Raw genomic sequence first — 18,797 nt, 5'->3', positions numbered from 1 at the left:
AACTTCAAAATCAACTCCCGTGTTTGGTAATACATTCATGAGTTGCAACAGCTCTCTCTCGCCACTTGGTACAAGAAATGTTCATGTGCACTTAATGGAAACCCGTAGCATTACTAGTCTTTTTTCTTTTTGGTAAATTAGCATTACCGGTCTTTATGATGCAACAATGGGCATGAGTGATTGCGTATTATTGATGTCATTAATAGTTTTTCCCTCTTCTCCTGCCAAAAAACAACAGAGACATTTCTTATTTTGCCTGTCTCTAATAACCATGTAGTTAAAAAATTAAAACGGAAAACCAAGGATGACCGTTGGCAGACACAGCCACCACTCAAGGAACAGGTGCTTTGCTAACCAAGGGGCAAAGCACAGGATGACACTGCTCGAAATCAAAATCTCATATTTCGACAAGTTTCAGTTGTCTCCATACAAAATTAAAATCTTGCACTCTGGCATTGGGAATGATGTATGCACTCATCAATCATTCGCTATTTGGGCATAAACAACAAAAATAATGCATTGCGAGCTTTTAAGAGGAATTTTCATGCGCTGTAAATATAAGGATGGAAAAACTAGTTCGCAGCTTAAATATTGGGCTGCCATAGCAACAAAACCTTCTCTTTTTTTTTTTTTTGGAGAAAAGCTCTAAGAACAAACTTAAATCTTCGTCTTGCATTCTGAAAAATATGGCTGATTGTCCTCGAATCAGTGAGCAAGTTATATTTCCATGGTATTTTGAAGGTATTAATAGAATCTAAAACATGTAATATATTAGTTACCAGTGCTTGCATGGTCAGAATCTTGTATTTCTGAAGTATTTAAGAAATTTAAAAAAGTCTCTCTGTCTTTGAAGTGCTAGAGTTGGTGCTTGTTCATGGAATTATATGTTGTTTCCTTATGCATTTACATTAGATAAAGTGCCATTCTATTAATTTTAATGCACACTTTACATACAACAAGAGCATTCAGATGGTTTCATCTGAACAATAATTGCATTGAAAATTCAACAACATCAATGAAGATGGCACATGAAAAAAAAATAATTTATTAGCATTCTTCAACGGTCTTTTAAGTGCAGAAAAGATCAAAACAAATGGTATTTCAGCAATTCTACCATTACGTGCAAATCTCTCCAACACACCCCATGTATATTAACACACTGCCCTTGCAGGTGTAATTTCCTCATGCTGGAAGTATGGCCATTTTTGTAATTAACTATCATAGGCAATAGAAAATTTGCTTCTCAAGCTAACCTTTTTGCTAGAATATGATGTGCATGATATTCATACTAGGAAAAACTTTGGACGAAAGGTTGAAGATAGAAAACATTGGTGATGGAATGTCTCATCCAGGAGCTTCTCACGCTGTGCGCCTGGACCAACCTTATTTGTGTTTATAAAAATATTAACAATGGAAAAAAGAAATTATCAATAGCTTGCAGCACAACAATGGAACATTCATATCTCAGGTGACCCTTCTCTTCACTAAACTATGGCGTTCATGTGCATCATTTTCCACAGCACACTAGACCAAGAGCAGGCACATTGTGGTAAGTTACCATGCCTCAGCACAGAGAAGGCCAAAATTTGAAATATTTGTCAAGGGATTGCAGCCTTCAAAGACCTTGTGAAGGTTTCTAGCTCCTTCAATCCTTCTTCAGGTGATTTGGCCTCACCAAGAAGCCTCACTATTGCACTACCAACAATCACGCCATCTGCTCCCCATCCAGCTACCTATTATATACATGAACTAGTAAGCTATAGAATAATCAAGAGTTTCTAAAATCAGAGTGGCAAAGAACTGGATGTAAATAAAGTTTCTTCCATCAAATATCTGACCTGCTTCACATGCTCTGGTGTCGATATGCCAAAGCCAACTGCAACAGGTTTTGTTGTTGCCTGTAAACAATGAGAAAACATTTGTCATTTAAATGAGATAAAAGCAAAGAATATCGAACAATACAGAAACTATCAGGATCTCACTACATGGCATAACTATACTGTCAAGCTATCCAAAGGCAACACAATACTGATTTACACTTCTAGCTGAAACTGTCAGTACGCAGTCTCATCATAATTGTCTTCTATGATTTGACTTATTTTCTCTCTCTCTCTCTCTCTCTAAAAGCAGACATAGTATCTGAATAAAAGTTAATGTAATGAAGTATAAACCATCTATAAAACTTAGATCAAAACTTCATGTATTTCACTCTGGTAAACTGCAAATTCTTCATGGCAAGAATCCTAGATTTTCTATTCAGTGTCCATGAATCAGCAGTTCAAGAATAGCTGTTTGGAATGAAAATCATTTCCAGGTATCGGTGCACTGATTGAACCCATGTATGATCAGCACTCAGGATTTAGCACCTGAACATGTAGAGATACCAAAATAAAAGATCTTCTGTTATATTGTTATTTGCCAAAGGGAAGAGAAAAAATCTTGGTTGACATGTCAAAAAGAATATTAGTATAACTCAAGAGGTTTTTGCCTTGTCCCGCACTGGTGGGAAGAACTAAGAAATGGGATCAGGGAAGAGACTGAGTGTTCTGTAGGCTGGTTTAGGAAAGGCTGCTTATTTTTCAATGCCGAGATCTTCAGAAGGAATTCATCTAAAAATTGATTACTAGTACCCAAAATTCTCAGCATTGCAAAACTGGGGGCATTCCTTGATCCCATCCTCTTCTCTCTCTAGGCACTCATCATATTCAGCCCTTCCTGCCCATGTGGATTATACTACACAAATACAGGAGCCAGGCATCCTGACCAGGTATAAAATAAATACAATGCAACATTTTGAGACCATCAACTTCAAGTGTGAGAATAGCCTTAAGTACAACAAGAGAAAAATTCAAAGCATATATGGCACTACTTCAAGAGCCATTGACAAAGCAAAACAAAAATAGCTTTAGATAAATTTCAACTTGCCACACACACACACACACATAGAGAGGGAGAGAGAGATGCTAGGACATACAGTTGGAGCCATTCTTATATTTCAGACTATAAAATAAATTATGGAGCAAATATCAAGCATTACAAGAACACTGGCAGACGCATAATAACAAAATGGACAAAAGAATAGATTATTAGAGTTATATACACAGGTCACTGCTTTAAATTTCAAGATTGATTTGGCCTAGGGTAATAGGGTAATTAATCTTTCACTATCTGATAAATTAAATGCATTAAACTTTCCTCTTCAATCGGAGACCTGCCATCAACAGCACAATACCACCATCTCTAACCACAGAATCAGTTGACTGACTGTAAAGTTACCAAGTACTCAGGAAATCATAAATCGAAACAGGGCGTTACCAGAACAATCCATACAAAAACTGCCAACAAACATATCAAGTAAAATATATTTGCAAGCACCAGAATCATGACCCTTCCCAACCTAAAATATGTATGCGCTCATACCAGAGTATTAGGATTCGCTAATAATATTAAATTACAAGCTCATGCATTCCTACAAAAAGAATTACATTAGAAGACTATGACAGGTCTAAAAACCAAAGGTGATCACTAAAGTGCAGTGCTTTGAAATGCAGTGCATAGGGCCACATATACAGCCACATATGTGAATGCGATATCCCTGCACCACACTGCCTATATGCATTCAGGATATGTGGTCATATCACATATAAGCCGAAAAAAGCAGCTTACTTGGCGCGTGGCTCATTAGCATTATGTGGTTGCATAAACGAACCACCTAGCATCATGGAGCCAAAAACGTGCCCCACTCTTACATGGGCAAGTGCAGATGAAGCATGTTCAAACTAATGGTCAGGTCGAATGTCAGTTACAATTACGTTATAACTATCACTATTATTATTAATTACTATATAGCAAGCACTAATTATTAATTATTGCTGTTATTAATATTGATATCAGGGCCGGCCCGAGCCTTAGGCGACTGAGGCGGTCGCCTAAGGCCCCGGGAGGCTGACCAAAAGGAAGCAAAGGCCCCATATAAACGGGATCAGGAGTTGGCTACGAATCTTCCCCCCTCCATCGGTGGAGAGTTTACTGGCCTGCAGAGGGGCAATTTGGAAGTTGGGGGCAGTAGTTTTGTTTTGGGTGGGGGGGGGGGGAGGGAGAGAGAGAGGAGGGATTTGGTTGGCTTGATAGACGCCTGAAGCCACTCTTACCTTTCATCCCTTCTCTTTTTTGGTTTTGGTCTTGGTTTCCTTCCCTCACATTACTCCTGATCCAGCTGGGCCATCCGGAAGAAAGATAGGGGGATTGGAGATGGACGTCTTGGAGGGTGGAGATTCTTTTAGTTTTCTCCTCTCGGTTTCTTCTCCCCTCTTGGGTGGTAGAGAGAGAAAAGGAGGGAGGGGGTTGAATGGCTGCTGTGCCGTGATGTTGCAGTTGCTGCTTGGGTACTCACTTGAAGGGGAGATGGTGGGATGGGACTTTTATTAATTTGATGGAGTGAATTTCCCATAATGACCCTACTTTCCCTTATTGAGAGGTTTCTTTATGGACAAATTCTTTTCTTTACCTTGACCATGAAGTGCCATGAGATGACCTTTTCCTATCCGACTCTTGCTTGACATGGTAAACAGTATTGCCAAGTATTATCTCAGTTATTTAATCAGTTTCATGGTCCTTCATTTAGAATAATTACTTTTATGTGCTTCCATTCAAGAATTATATTAAATTGAAAAGGCTTCTTGTCTATCTTTGTTAGATTCATGGTTGAAATAGTGTACTTGATAGCTATCTATTTTCATATATTTTTTTAAGTATTTTATATTTATTAAAAAAATTATTATTAAAAAAAATTATTATTAAAAAAAAAGGCCTCATTCATTGGATTCGCCTTAGGCCCCAGAATGTATTGAGCCGTCCCTGATTGATATTAACTATCCAGAACAGTATCCCTAACATTATTGTTATTTTCATTGTACTTAATATATTTTATTAATTTTATATTGTAAAAAAAATACTAACCACGTATATATACAGCCCACATACCACATGTTCTGCAGTCCCTTGACCACCCAAATACTGGGGTCACTTTTTAATACCCTATTGAAATGAGAATAAACAAATTTAAAGAATACTCAACATCGCATGCTGTATTTACTAACATGAAGGCTATATTTGGTCACTTTAGCAAAAGATTGATTGTTTTGCAATAATGAAGGAAATGGAAATTAGGGTGACAAACCTCTTTAATATCTTGTAGGAGAGATTGAACGTGTGAACTTACAGATGAACGGGCACCCGTAACTCCAACAGAGCTCACCTACATAAAAAATATATAACAAGCCCAATCACTAGAAATTTAAATGAGTGCAAGAGTTATTTGAAATAGCACAAAAACAAGTGGAGATCTAAACTAAGATAATTAATAAGCAGTGGTACCATTTCAGCAGCATAAAACAATCTTACTTTGAGCAATCAATATATCATGGGTGGCAGGATAAAGGCTAGAAACTTCAGCAGTGGGCAAAGAACTGAGCAATAATTATATAACAAATTGATAATGACCATGATTTCATCAGGAAAATTTAAACAACCAATAAACATACATAATTTCCAATTATTTAGGTGAAAAGGATTGAAAATTCTGCATCATTGGTCCAAATGTTTAACAAGGCTGAAAGGAGGTTGTAACATTAATTACCTCAAGATTATCCTGTCTGATAGATTTGAAATGTAAAGACTTGATGGGTCCATACATTTCATGATCACTAGGCCATTGGTGATCGGTATGAAAAAATGATCCTATGGCATCAGACAATGGTGGCTTAACATGTCGGAGTAAACCAATATCACATGCAATACATGATCATTGTAGAATCAGCAGGGTATCCGCCCTCTACACAGCCAATACAGGAAGACTGGTATACCACTGAATCAGTCAAAATGGGCCCTTTTTGCCCCTTATTGGGGCATCAACCCTCTACAGCACAGCACACCTTTTCTTGGCACAATTATATTGAGGCCCATACCATCCCTGTTTCAATGATCTAGCATATCAGCCAACCATTGATATTGGATCAATAGTCAAGATTTGAATCCTTGGTGGAATCTAATGCATGATTCCATGTTGCCTCCACTGCTCTCTCTCTCTCTCTCTCTCACACACACTCTCTATCTATCCATATAACTATCTTATTTATCTATTTATGCATGTTATGTAATACAGATAGATATTCATGTATATATAAGAAATGTGAGCACCATGTGGATTGCTCCATGGATCATATCACTTTATAGTCCATCAGCCTGCTTTTTGTTAGATGACTTTGGCATGTAGCCTTTTATAGGAATGGATACATAAAGGTCAATAAATCTTTCTAACCTCAAACAGTTGGTGCAAAATACTGATACTTGCTTGGTGGCATGTGGCCAAGGTTGTAACACACACTTAGTTTGCACTCACTACGAGAGATGACCAAACCAAATTATTTGTTTCATCTTGTGCAATTAACGGCACTTAAACTCCACAAAACACAAACACACAAGGCACACGCAACTAAAAATGGAAAAGGTTTGTCAGCAAGTTAACATGCACTGAAAGAAAAGATCAGAGTTTAAGTGCACAAACGCTAGATTCTGATGTCGGGTGAAATGTCAGGCGAAGGGTTCATAACTTCATACCTAAAATGTTACGACAATGCTTGTTGGTTGTGTACCTGCATGCATGCACAGGTCGCAGCTTTTGTATGGACAATTAAAATAAAATGATCTTAGGACTCCAGAAAGTTAGTGATATAAGAAAACAAAAGAGGGCAGATTATTCATACAATCTGTATCAGTTTTTTTTTCTTGTAACAGATTTTTTCCATATGGAGTTGCAAGGACTTTGCAGGGAGAGCATTAGAGGAGATATATGGTGATGCACTAACACCTGACTCAAACAATCCTAAAACTGCAACAAGATAAGCTAATGTTGAAATAATTAACAATTAAAGGGCTTCCTTGGACGGTAAAATGAGGCTAAAGAAAAGAGGGGGAAGAACACATGGAAACCTAATAATGATACAGCAATGATTAATATGAAATATCAAAAGATAAATAACCTCTTCAAGGTAGAAGAAATTGCATTTGCCTTTTCTAGATTTTTCTGTGTGGTGCTTGGTGGGTGGTGGTTTTGGTGAAGTGTGATTTTGTGTAATTCAACATCAAAATGTCTATTAAATGGATCAAAAGAACTAGAAGCATATTTCAACCCGTCTAAAAAATCAACTTACGAGATATACATATCCTTCTGAAGCTTCTACAATGGCTTTCATTCTTTTTGTTGGAGTGGTGGGCGTAGTAAGAAGCACCTATGTTGTGATGAAGATAATGAAAAGAGAGAACAATTTGAAAAAGGAAGCAAGGTTAGTTCTTTAACAAGATGAGCATTCAATTTACCAATAAAGTAAATCATCAATTCATACAGTAACACGAACTTTTAGATTCAAAATATCTTTAATAAACGTTAAAGACTCTTGTTCCTTGCACACATAATTATAATCAAATAAGCAAGAGAACATGGAATTACCCAAGCATGCCATAAAGTTGTAAAATATAGTCAACAATTGGCGAAGTTGATAAAAGATTTGGACCTTAACACATACTCTAGCCAGTAAGATCACCGAGAAAACATTGTAAGTAGTGTTGACCTCAATGGATTGATTTTGATGATAACAAAATATTTAAGTAGTTACTAATGTGTTTAAATTGAAAGAAAAATAAAGAATTGCAAGATCACTTGAGCCGAGTATTATTGAGAAGGCTCGAGAGTCATCTCCACATGGTTTGGAGTCGTCTCTAGAGAGTTTGAAATAGCTGGTCTAACAAGGAGCTATCTCCGACCAGAGTGGAGTCGTCTCCAGTGAATGGAGATTAACTGCGAAATCATACAAACCATCTCCAAGTCTAGAAGCCGACTGGCACAAGGAAGGAGTCGTCTCCTAGGTTCGGGAATAATTGAAAAGTTATATAATCAGGAGCGATAAGTATGCTGCAACCACTGCCGCCTTTGAAGCTCATCAAGATGAATATAAATCACTTTCCCAACAGATGACCACGATTGGATGATAGCACATCCATCACACGAGAGTAGCATGACTTATAACAATATTGTGAAAACATCAACTTGCTTGACAAAACTTCAATTCATTATAGAGGATGTACCTAGTTACCTTGAATTTTATTATTTTAAAGTCCTAATTTAGCATAAAGTTGCATATGAAGACAAAATCCAAACACATAGATGTAGCTAAAAATGAGATAAAAGAGGGACTTACTAAGTCAACATTATGTTTAACAGCTTCATTCCTTAAAATTTCAGTCTCCTCTAAAGGAACATCAGGCACCACAAGTCCTGCAAATTGGTATGAGTCACTAATGAATCACCAAAGAAATTATAGCAGAAGGTAGCATCAGCAATCATCTTGATGATTACATCAACAAAAAATTACAATACACTAAGAAAGTTAACAAAACAAATAAATAATCAAGAACTGAAATTTTTTAAACAAAGGCATGCATTAAACATAATATTCTTAAAGAGATAACAGCAAGAAAAAAAATAGTTTGTTAAATAACACATAGATCATTATGTGGAATTGCCATGTATCGGCATAAAGGATTCACCAGTCAGAAGAAAACTAAAGAGGTCCCACCGTACAGTTTTTGGTGATCTTGCTCAGTTTCAAGCAAATTGTTGGATTTAGTTTTCACTATTATAATTTTGGATAAAACTAGTATGTATGTTGCGTTTATTCTTCCAACACTAATTTCTTAACCAATTGCATATAGATCTGATCATTTTTTGAGTGGTTCACCCAAAGTCTTTCCTGATTTTAATAATGAATTATTGGGAAATGCACACTTCTGAATGCTTGACAAATCGGCATTAAAATCATGAATTACAATTAGCTTCCCTTATATTTGTCAAATTTAATTCCCTATGTTGGATTATTTTCCACTTACTCCAGAATTGTAAAGCGTGGGTCATTTCTTGTCAAATCAAATCACTTCTTTGTAATAATACTTGTAAGCAACAACTGAAATTCCCATGTTCCAGCATTTGCAATGGAAGATTGGTAGACAATTCACTGATGTATATAAACCAGCTTTAAAAAAAAAAATGAAATACTAGGATGCCCTGTATTACAAGGACACTTACAGTTTTTAGGAATTTTGGAATGTTTGGGATGTTGATCTTATTGGATATTTCAATCAAGGATTAAATCCCTGAACTAGAAATCATCCCAGTCCAGACCCAGGTTGGTACGATATTGAGATGAATCTAAACAGCCATATGCAAGAACAAAGAGAAAAAACAAAAGACAAAAATGAATACATAAAGAGTTGGTGTCCCAAATGTCAAGCCTTCCCAAGCCATCTTCATCCATCCCATCCAAGACAGATCAAGGTGGATGGAGATGACTCAATCTGGACAGACTCAAGGTCCCAAATGCATTGTAGGACCCGGTCTCTCTCCAGCCTGATATAGTACTTCAAGGCTGCAAATGAACCAAGACATTCATGAACAGCTTGAGCTTGGTTAAACAACAACCTCACATTAGCTTGTTTGATTCTTAATAGCAGGAAACTTCTACCTAGGGCAACATACCCGCTTCACAAACTCCCCAAAATCTCGAATATGCAACCGCTTCCTAAGCACTTCAGAACTTAAACATGTTTCTGGAATACCCTCTTTCTCTATCTGCTCCCTCACCCACTCTCGTTTCTGGCAACTAGGATCTCATTATAAAACAAGCCAAGCTCATGCCTCATTTCAGGCTCAACTCATAGACAAGCAAAGCTTGGACAAACTCTAGGCTTGCAGAAAACAGAAGCTCAGCTGCTTGAGATTGGCTCAATAAATAGGTTTGTTCAAAGCTCATTAAAACAAAACCAAACTTGAACTTGGAGTAAACCTTGGCTCAACCTTGAATACCACTTCACAAAAAAGCCAAGCATGAGCAGCAGAGAAATGGGCTCAGACATGGCTCATTTGCAGCTTTAGGCATGTGGGATTCAAAGCCAGATATACACTATCCTTAAGTGGTCCATATAACATGCCAACCATAAATGTATCTAGACCTAACTCGATATAACATTTATGTATATAATTCTATATAACATTGCTAATTGGTTCATACATCTGCATCATGAGAAACTTAAAGATTAACCATACGAAATTTCAGCTAAGATCTACATATACCTCAACTATAGAGACGATATATGCTATATTCGGGTTAATAAAGGGCTATATTCACAGTGTTCATTACATGCAACTCTTTTTTGTTACACTAAGTTCTGGTGCTGTATGCTATGTTGGGGTAAATAAAGGGTTATATTCCTAGTTTCCTTGTACACAACTCTTTTCTGCTACACTCAGTTCCAGTGCTGTAAGATGGGGATTCTCAGTTAGAAGTTCCCAATCCATGCATTAAATATCGACCCTCTCAGGGTGTGATTTCTAGGAAAAGCCTACTATATTAATTAAATGAACTTTGAATCCCTTCTCTCTCTTCTGCATGTTTTACTCATCTAGGAGGGTCGATATCATGGATTTGTTAATACGCAGTAGTAAATTTTCTATTATGATTTTTCCAATTAAATGACAGCAAATCACTCCCAATATTATATTGTTCTAGTCTCCTTTTTTATTATTGCTAATTCTCTTCATTTTCATTTTTTTATTGAATTTTATCTTATTTCTTAACTTCCTTTGCAGTTTCATAATTAATCAAACATTTCAGCCCTTTGCAAACATTTACATGCCTAGTCTAGACATGGCACCTTCATTTGACCAATTGTTGGATCAACAATTTTTCAAGGCTTCATGATGCTGCAATGACCACTTCTTTCTCTGCGATAAATAGAAGGATGAACAACAAAACCGAAAGTTTTCAAGATTCCAGAGGCCAATGTATCAAGTCCCAAAGCAAAACTAACACACTGGTCATTTGAGTTAAATACATTTGAAGAACCCAACAATATTAAAGATATAGCCAAAAGAAACGAAAGGAGGGAGGGCAACTCAAAAAGAGCAGGAGAAGCCCTTTTAATTTTACATCTACGTGAAATGCAAGGTAACTTTGTTTAATGCCCTAAAATGGATGTTTTTTAATAACATAGAAGTTTCAGTCTTACAGTCCTCCAAACTAACATAAAGAAAATAGGATCTAAATTTAAAAATAACAATACATAACATAGCATGTAGAAAAACAATTTATGATATTCTCTATCATATGTTCATATTATTAACTTAACCAAGAGCATGTAACAGTTAACCAATGATCTGAGACTTGATAACATAAAAAAGTATGTAGTTTAAAAGAAAAGTCTCACCATACAGGACCATTAACTTAATATAGTTGCTCGGATCAAAATTCACACTGCAAAACACTATTAAATGTGTTCAATCATATGATACGTCCACTCACCATGTACGCCAACATTTTCTATCATAGACATGAACTCTTCGACTCCACGCTTTAGTATTGGATTGTAATATGTAAATAGAGCGATTGGGCAAGATAGTTGAGGTACCACCTGCTCAGACAGTATAAATAGCACAACTTGAGAACCTATCATATAAATAGCAACAAGTTCCACAATGTCAACAAGTCAATCTGCAAATCTATTGAAAGCAATCACCTATTATAACTGACACCATGTTTAAAAAAAAATGCCGAAACAAAACGGTATAGCCAGCATCATGACCAACATTGACCAATATGTACTGTCCACATATATTTGTATTTTGTGCATACCAATGGTGCTATACCAACCACATGGTGTGTACCGATAGTCTTTTTTCCCGAAGCTCTCAGTTTCGATACGTACCATCAGTGCAGGTATTGTACCAGAACGCACCGTTCCGATGAAAAAAAGGTATTGGGTTCAATACAGGTATTCTAAACCTTGACTAACACCATACAAAAAATATGAACGAAAATTTGCAATTTGGCATGGTAACAAACACTAGTACCTTCCTCAATTTTGAAATAAAGAAGAATTGGATCATATGCATGCACTTGATTCTTGTCAAACTTGAAACTCTAGTTATAGTCAAGATGCAGAGTTAATCTACTTAACAAACATGAGTTCCACTTTATGGGAAGTGAAATTCCTCCATTGCCTATAGGCACACAATTTCAGAGTCAAATTAGGAGATTTTAAGCCATTTCTAGGGGGGGTAAACTAGAGATTCTAGTAAGCATAAAAGAAGTCGAGGAATAAAGTGTCAAGGGCTAAAAGTTGTCTTGACTTATGAAGTTCTATTCATGTAGAGTTGAATTGCGCTTTTCTGGTTCCATATGTCACGTTTAACATCCATATTGGATTTGTAAATGTTGGTTATAAGAATAGCATACTCAGGGTGAAATTGATCGTCATATATCTCTCCTTGGTGGATTGCAGGGCTACTTGTTAGGTCGACTCCCATTACTTTCTATACTTCAATCCTACGGTGCTGGTCTCTATTTTTGTTCATTATCCTCATCTCCTTCATATTAATATGTTCAGATATTATCTGAAGTACTCATTCATGGTTACCATCTTTTGAAACATATCATATATGGATGGCTAACGAAAAGTTGTATACACCAAAATTAACTGATAGGAGTTATCTTAGCTATAATCTTTGACTTACATTTATCATGACATGGCCAATATGAAATGCCTCCCTAAGCTTTTGTTAATTTTAAAAAAGATCCTAGTAGTTAAAAAAAAACTCTCGTATCCTCCTAGTTTGAAAGCCATCAAGAGCATAAAGGTCGTGCTAGTTGACCAGTTTTGACTACAAACAAGTGGCACCCATCAAATCATGGAGATGGAGGTAATCGAGAACATTTATCTACTAACAAAACAATTGAGAGTCCTAGAATATTGTTATTGAATATTCAATATGCACATACACACATGTCAAGTTAGAAAATCATTAAAAATCACATCCAATCATGTTTATCTTATGATAATGAACCAAAACATTATGTCCCTTGTAAAATCTTTAATAGCAAAAGTTTACAACTCGCTTGCATATACATATCTCCGGCTTAGAATTTTCCCATTATTATTTTGTTTTGCATGTTCTCTATTTTTGATTACTTACATTACTTGCCAACGAAATAAAATGTAGGTCTTTTTCTCTCTCCTGAACTAACTAAATCCCTCATTGTTGACTTTTCGAACATTAGTAATATTAGGATTTGGCAAATATATGCGTTGAAATGTTTATGCACAGAGTCTACATTCTGGCAAACATATGCACATTTGTCATATATATGTGATAGATAGAGAGGTATTTTATCAAAAGAGTAGTTCTTAGGATAGCCATACCTCCTTTAACATGGATATAACTGCATCAAAGTTGTTTCCTTTTGCTAGGGCACGTGTCGCAGCAGCCTAAAAATAACACAAATATGAAAAACCATGAAATGTTCGACAGTAAAATTGTGACGGGAAAGGTATTAATAGGAAAACCTGGATAACAGGTCCATCTGCTAAAGGATCAGAGTAGGGCATGCCCAATTCTATCAAGTCCGAACCACAAGAATCAAGGACTTTCAATGCTTCTGAAGTTGTTGACAAATCAGGATCACCAGCAGTCAAGAAAGGTATAAATGCAACCTAAAGCATTGGAGACAAATAGCAGTTAGAAGCCAAGTAAAAAGGACAAGCAGATTCCTAGCAAATTAAAGCTGTTTTCCCATAATCCTAGAGCAGCAAGTCTTTGGGGAAAAAGAGAAAGAAAGAACAAAAGAAAGAAAAGTTACAATGAAAACAACAGCTTTTTGCAAGGTCAACTAATGAATGCACCCATCCTTTGAAAATTGGCATTTATAGATCATATTAGCCACAAAAATGCATAAAATAAGTATATATTAGATCAATTCAATCCCAAGTTAATATGCAGGTGTGGCAAAGTGAGACTTAAATTTTTGAACCAAGAGATATTGGTATTACACATGATTGACCTACATGCGTTGTGCTCTGAACTATTTTGTTTTCCGTATGTTTTTATTATTCGAATCTGACCTTAGATGAATGCAAACATAGAGCAACTGCTACATTTATTAAAATTTCGAATCCACTCCATATCTTCCATTAGTTTCTACTTAAGATAAGTGGAATCAAAGCACAAGATCATTGTCACAGGCATTGACAATCAACTTCTGACATCTAGAAGCCCTTTGCTGACAACCACTACTGGATCAGTTGCCCCAGATCATCCATCTACCTCATCCACTCAAGCCAAATTGATCTTAAAGTCTTTAAGGAGATAATCCTCAGCAATTGATAGCAGAATAATAAGGTCAGATCCAATTGACCAGTATTCAGTTCCCACTTACTGGACATTGATCTATCTCAAGGTACCACTTCAGTTCGACTAGGTGAAACAATAAGGGGAGGGAAGGGGAAGACAAAGGTCAAAAAATAAGACGAGAAGAAATAGACATGCTACCAGTGATAGCAGAAAACTGAAATTTTCAGCAACATATTAGAGATGTTCATTGTATTAGCTGCATTTCATATATAGGTTCCCCTTAGGTGCATGCATAGCCTCTTTAGTATTTCACATTTATTCCAAGTGTATAAATCATGCTATTCCTCTTGTCATATGGCATTTGAGAAAAGGAATGACATCCCAAGTGCTGCGTGGTTGATTAGAAGAGACACTTAGTAATATTTTACCTGTTGAACTCATGCAATAGCTTGAAACTAGCAGCCCATTTATCACCAGCAACCAAAAAGGCATCAAATTTTAATCAAATGATAGGGCTTTATTCAAATATTGTGAGTCCAAATCTGAGGTTTGATTGGACCAGGATTTAGACCTTTCTAATATACATATATAATATTTCCATATAGAGTCAAGCGAACCATATTTCAACATATTTATACATCTTCCGCAGTTCCTTATTAGCACTCATTTTGAGAACAAAACAATTAGTAACTGAGAGAAATTTAATAAATAATCAGCCATTTCAGAGTAAAGAAATCTAGAAATTGTGGCAGGGGTGCTTCCATTTCAAATTTTCAAGAGTATCAATACCCCTGAACCCTTCAATGTTCCATAACATGGTATAAAGCTTCTTTGCACTTTTGTCACACCATGAAGCATCACCTTCGCATATTGGCCAACGAAACCTCATGCAACTTATAGGCAATGTTTCCCTTCCATGGAAGTATTTGATGCATAGAAATCTCTAAGCACTTTAATTAACAAGATAGCTTATGTTAGTCTTGGATGTTCGCATCCCTGCTCATGTGGTAATGAACAACTCAATCATGAAACATTAATAATGGAGAAAGATCTAGAGATGAATTTCCTAGTAATTTGTGCCCCTATGAACTAGAAAAGACGAGTTCTCCACACTATAAATTGGCCAATCTTTTGACATTAATCATAAGTACTCACATTTCATATCAGCAAATAGCACGTCCAGCAACACAAATTTGCTTAGTATAATCAAATATCAAAGAAATAACCAGTACTAATCCTTTAATATGGGGTTCTATGTGAGACTTTTAATTTGCCTTTGGTTCCATCTCTATCTTCTTTTTTTTCAAGAAATTGAGGATTCATATAAATTATCATAGAAAAAATAATGAACAAAGGCATGCATCCACTATCAGTATATGCTTTTTACATTATGTTTTTAAACATCCAGATTATTTAATAAGCAATCATGTTTCTAAGTACGACTGAATAATTCTCCTAAACAGTCTAATCCATCCTTGTTTATGCATGTATGAGTGCATAAACTTGTAAGCCGGTAATTTTGAAACCAAGCAGGTGCAGATGAATGCATGCATGAATGTATTTGAGTATGTTTTGCATATGTGTGCATAAAGGTCTATGGATGAGAATATGGATATGCATAAGTGTATAATCAGAAACATACAAAAAGATTCTCAAATCTCACATTGATAGGATTTATCAACATTGGCACACCAGATACCTAGGGCAAATGGACAGTTTGCTCTTTGCACTAGAACCAAGTTTTCAGATGAAATGGCATCTAACTGTAAAAAAAATTATCTAATGGCAAATACTACCGGACACTATTTCGATAAAACAACCATAGACACCGAGACTTACCACAACTATCTCAGATTAGTTTTACGAATCCTTCTTTTCCCATCATTCTTAACAAGACTATATCTAATGTCATTGCAGCTGTCATGATTAAGCCTTATCTCAAATTAACGAATAATTAAAAAAACAATGCATGAGAAAACAAGTATTTTATGACTAAAAATAAGCACTAAACCTCGAAACAAAATGAATAGGACTAGACGGTAAAGATGAAAATGCTTCAATAAAAATTTGATCATAAAATTTAATCAGAATGGTAGTAATTTTTCTAGAAATTATGAATAATTGGAGTAGTCCTGGTATAATTTCCTATAAGTAATGTCTTTTAATTATTTCCTATAAGTCGTGGTATAATAAAAATTTAATAAATTAATGGGAATAACTGTTGCCACCACCAATCTGTGGGTAATGTAAAACAAAAGTGAAAACAATTAAGAGACCAAAAAAGACTGCTCATCTGCTTCAAGAATGAATTCCTAAGACATGCATCAGCTCTCTTACTTTCTAATCCTAATGCTTGATATCTCACGTCCCATGTAGAGTTGCTGGACAGACCAATTATTAAGCTCATAATTACTCAATAAAGTCGGGAAAAAGACTAATCTCCTTAAACAGATTTCAATATATGCATCAAAAAAGAAAATGGAAGGGGCAATAGAAAAAAAAAGATATGAGAAAATACTAAGAGAATGGGAAAACCCAGTGCATGTTCAGTTGTTTCAGTTTCCAGTCAAAACCATTGCACAAAAAATCCACATCTAGCTCTCAGAAAAGAAAAGGAAGGAATATGCTGAGAAGTAAAAGATAAACTTTAGCTCCACAAAAAACATGAAATGGCTGGACATAACGAATGTATAATATAACAAACAATGAACAATATAGACAGAATAGACAAAAACCCGATGACAGGATGCAATTAACAGATTTGAGAAAGCCTTTCAAACAAAAGGGAAAGAAAATATATTCAGTTGCTGGCCTCTTCTTATAGAAAAGGATTGCTTTTTAACACTACATTCAGCCATAACAACATATATTTGACGAACAATATTCAGCTGAAAGGATAACGTATTTTCAATTACGTGAATGGATGCAACTTCAAATTGGAATAAAAAATTCATAAAGAATGCAAATAAAGGAAAACCCATAAAACAGAAACAGGAAGCAGCAACAAGGTGACAGAATAAATCAGAAAATATAGAATGGGAATGCAAGACAAGCAGCAAGTAGATGATAGATGAAATCGACAAATTTAGGATCACAATGTATGCCAGACCTCTCCAAGATTTGATTTTTACTCCACCAAACAGCAAAAGAACAAGATCACAACAAGCCTAGCTAATATTCTTGGTACAAAAGGCATATAAATGATGAGCGAAAGAAATGGAATACAGCAACAAAGGAAGAAAAGGAAGAAAAATAAAACACATGTTGCGCTAAAAGGAGCGCAATTTTTAAATTAGAAGAACAGATGCTGAAAAAACACATGAAACACAATGAAAGAAAAATCCACGACATCACGAATCTACAAAATTTGGTGCACCGATGCTAATCAAACTTTTACTCTCCATGATTTTATTTTCAATCCGTCAAACAACAAAAGAACTAGATTATGTCGAACTCAGAGCCAAATTCAGTGATAAAACCAAGAAAATAATCAATAAAACGCAATCCACCGACAAAAGAAAGAAAAAACAGAACAAATGCAAAACAATTCACACGGAAACGCCGCCGCTTACTTTTCCTTGATCCCTCAAGCGGGAGAAGGTCTCGGAGATCCCGAGAGACGGGGTGACGCTGAGAGAAGCCCTGGGAGAGAAGGATTTGGAGGGAGAGACGAGCTTGAAGGAGGGCCGAGGGAGAGACACGCTGCGGGATTTGGTCGAGGGGAGAAAAGAGAAGGAAACTTTGGCGGCAAGGGACATTGTCTCCGATTTTCAGACCAGAAACGGCTTAAAAGTTCAAACGTTGCTCCGTGCAAATGGGATTTCTGCCTTCTGGCGCTTTGTTCTCTGGGCTCTGACAGGGTTATGCACTTATGCTTTTTACGTGTAGCCATCGCGCATGAATCCATAATACGCTCTCTAATGTTACCTAAAAACATTGCTACGGTGATTTAAAATTTTCCTCTAAATACAAAACCTTGCCCAGATTCAAGAATGAAGAGTTCTAAATAGATAACCAGATAATACCACCAAATTAGATTTTTAGTAATTAAATTAAAACCTATGTCTTTTATCTTTCCCTCCTAATAATCATAACATAAAGGGCTACCTAAATATGGAATCCAAATTTGATAACTCCTGGTCATGAGATGGTGCAACATAAGTGGTGGGGTTAATCCGGACATATGGCATCTGGCCTTCTTGATTTGGATGAAGAAAGGCGAAAAGAAAAAGAAAAAGAAAGGAAGAAAAGAAAGAAGTGGATGAAGTGATAAAAAAAAAAAAGAAGAAAAAGACAAAAGAAATAAAGAAAGGTAAGGGGAAAAAAAAAGAGGAAAGGAGGAAGAAAAGAAAGAAAGAAGAACAAGAACGAAAAAACAAAAACAAAAAAGAAAAGGAAAGAAGAAGGAGAGAGAGATGGAGAGTACTTACGAGGCCCTTGACTAGGATGCCACTAGAATGAGGTGGGACAATGGCGTGTCCCATTCCATGTACCGGGACATCCTCGTTCTGCAAGCTTTAAAACATTGATAAAGATAATTTTAATATGAAGATAAATTGAT

General features: G+C 36.0%; 1 protein-coding gene across 1 annotated transcript; it reads right to left on the bottom strand.

Annotated features, from left to right (window-relative positions):
* Positions 1-1,254: 1,254 nt before the first annotated feature.
* Positions 1,255-18,454, bottom strand: LOC103699111 (tryptophan synthase alpha chain-like). Its single transcript, XM_039114291.3, has 9 exons — positions 17,809-18,454; positions 13,453-13,599; positions 13,309-13,374; positions 11,412-11,520; positions 8,256-8,332; positions 7,212-7,289; positions 5,180-5,257; positions 1,839-1,898; positions 1,255-1,733 (listed from the first exon to the last, which is right to left on the bottom strand). Exons 1-9 carry the CDS (start codon positions 17,992-17,994, stop codon positions 1,599-1,601), a joined length of 936 nt encoding a protein of 311 aa, XP_038970219.1. The 5' UTR covers positions 17,995-18,454; the 3' UTR covers positions 1,255-1,598.
* Positions 18,455-18,797: the final 343 nt, after the last annotated feature.

The sequence above is a fragment of the Phoenix dactylifera genome, chromosome 1 (assembly GCF_051530095.1).
Source record: "Phoenix dactylifera cultivar Ajwa chromosome 1, Ajwa_hap1_PhDact_Kaust_v1.1, whole genome shotgun sequence".
Classification (NCBI taxonomy): domain Eukaryota; kingdom Viridiplantae; phylum Streptophyta; class Magnoliopsida; order Arecales; family Arecaceae; genus Phoenix; species Phoenix dactylifera.
Note: the sequence above shows the minus strand (reverse complement) of the source record. Positions and strands in the feature narration are given on the sequence as shown.

Coding starts and splice junctions, on each gene's coding strand:
- LOC103699111 (XM_039114291.3), bottom strand. CDS start 17,994: ATGTCCCTTGCCGCCAAAGTTTCCTTCTCTTTTCTCCCCTCGACCAAA. Junction 13,375..13,452: donor CAGATGGACCTGTTATCCAG/GTTTTCCTATTA, acceptor TGTTATTTTTAG/GCTGCTGCGACACGTGCCCT. Junction 11,521..13,308: donor TTATATCCATGTTAAAGGAG/GTATGGCTATCC, acceptor CTGTCTGAGCAG/GTGGTACCTCAACTATCTTG.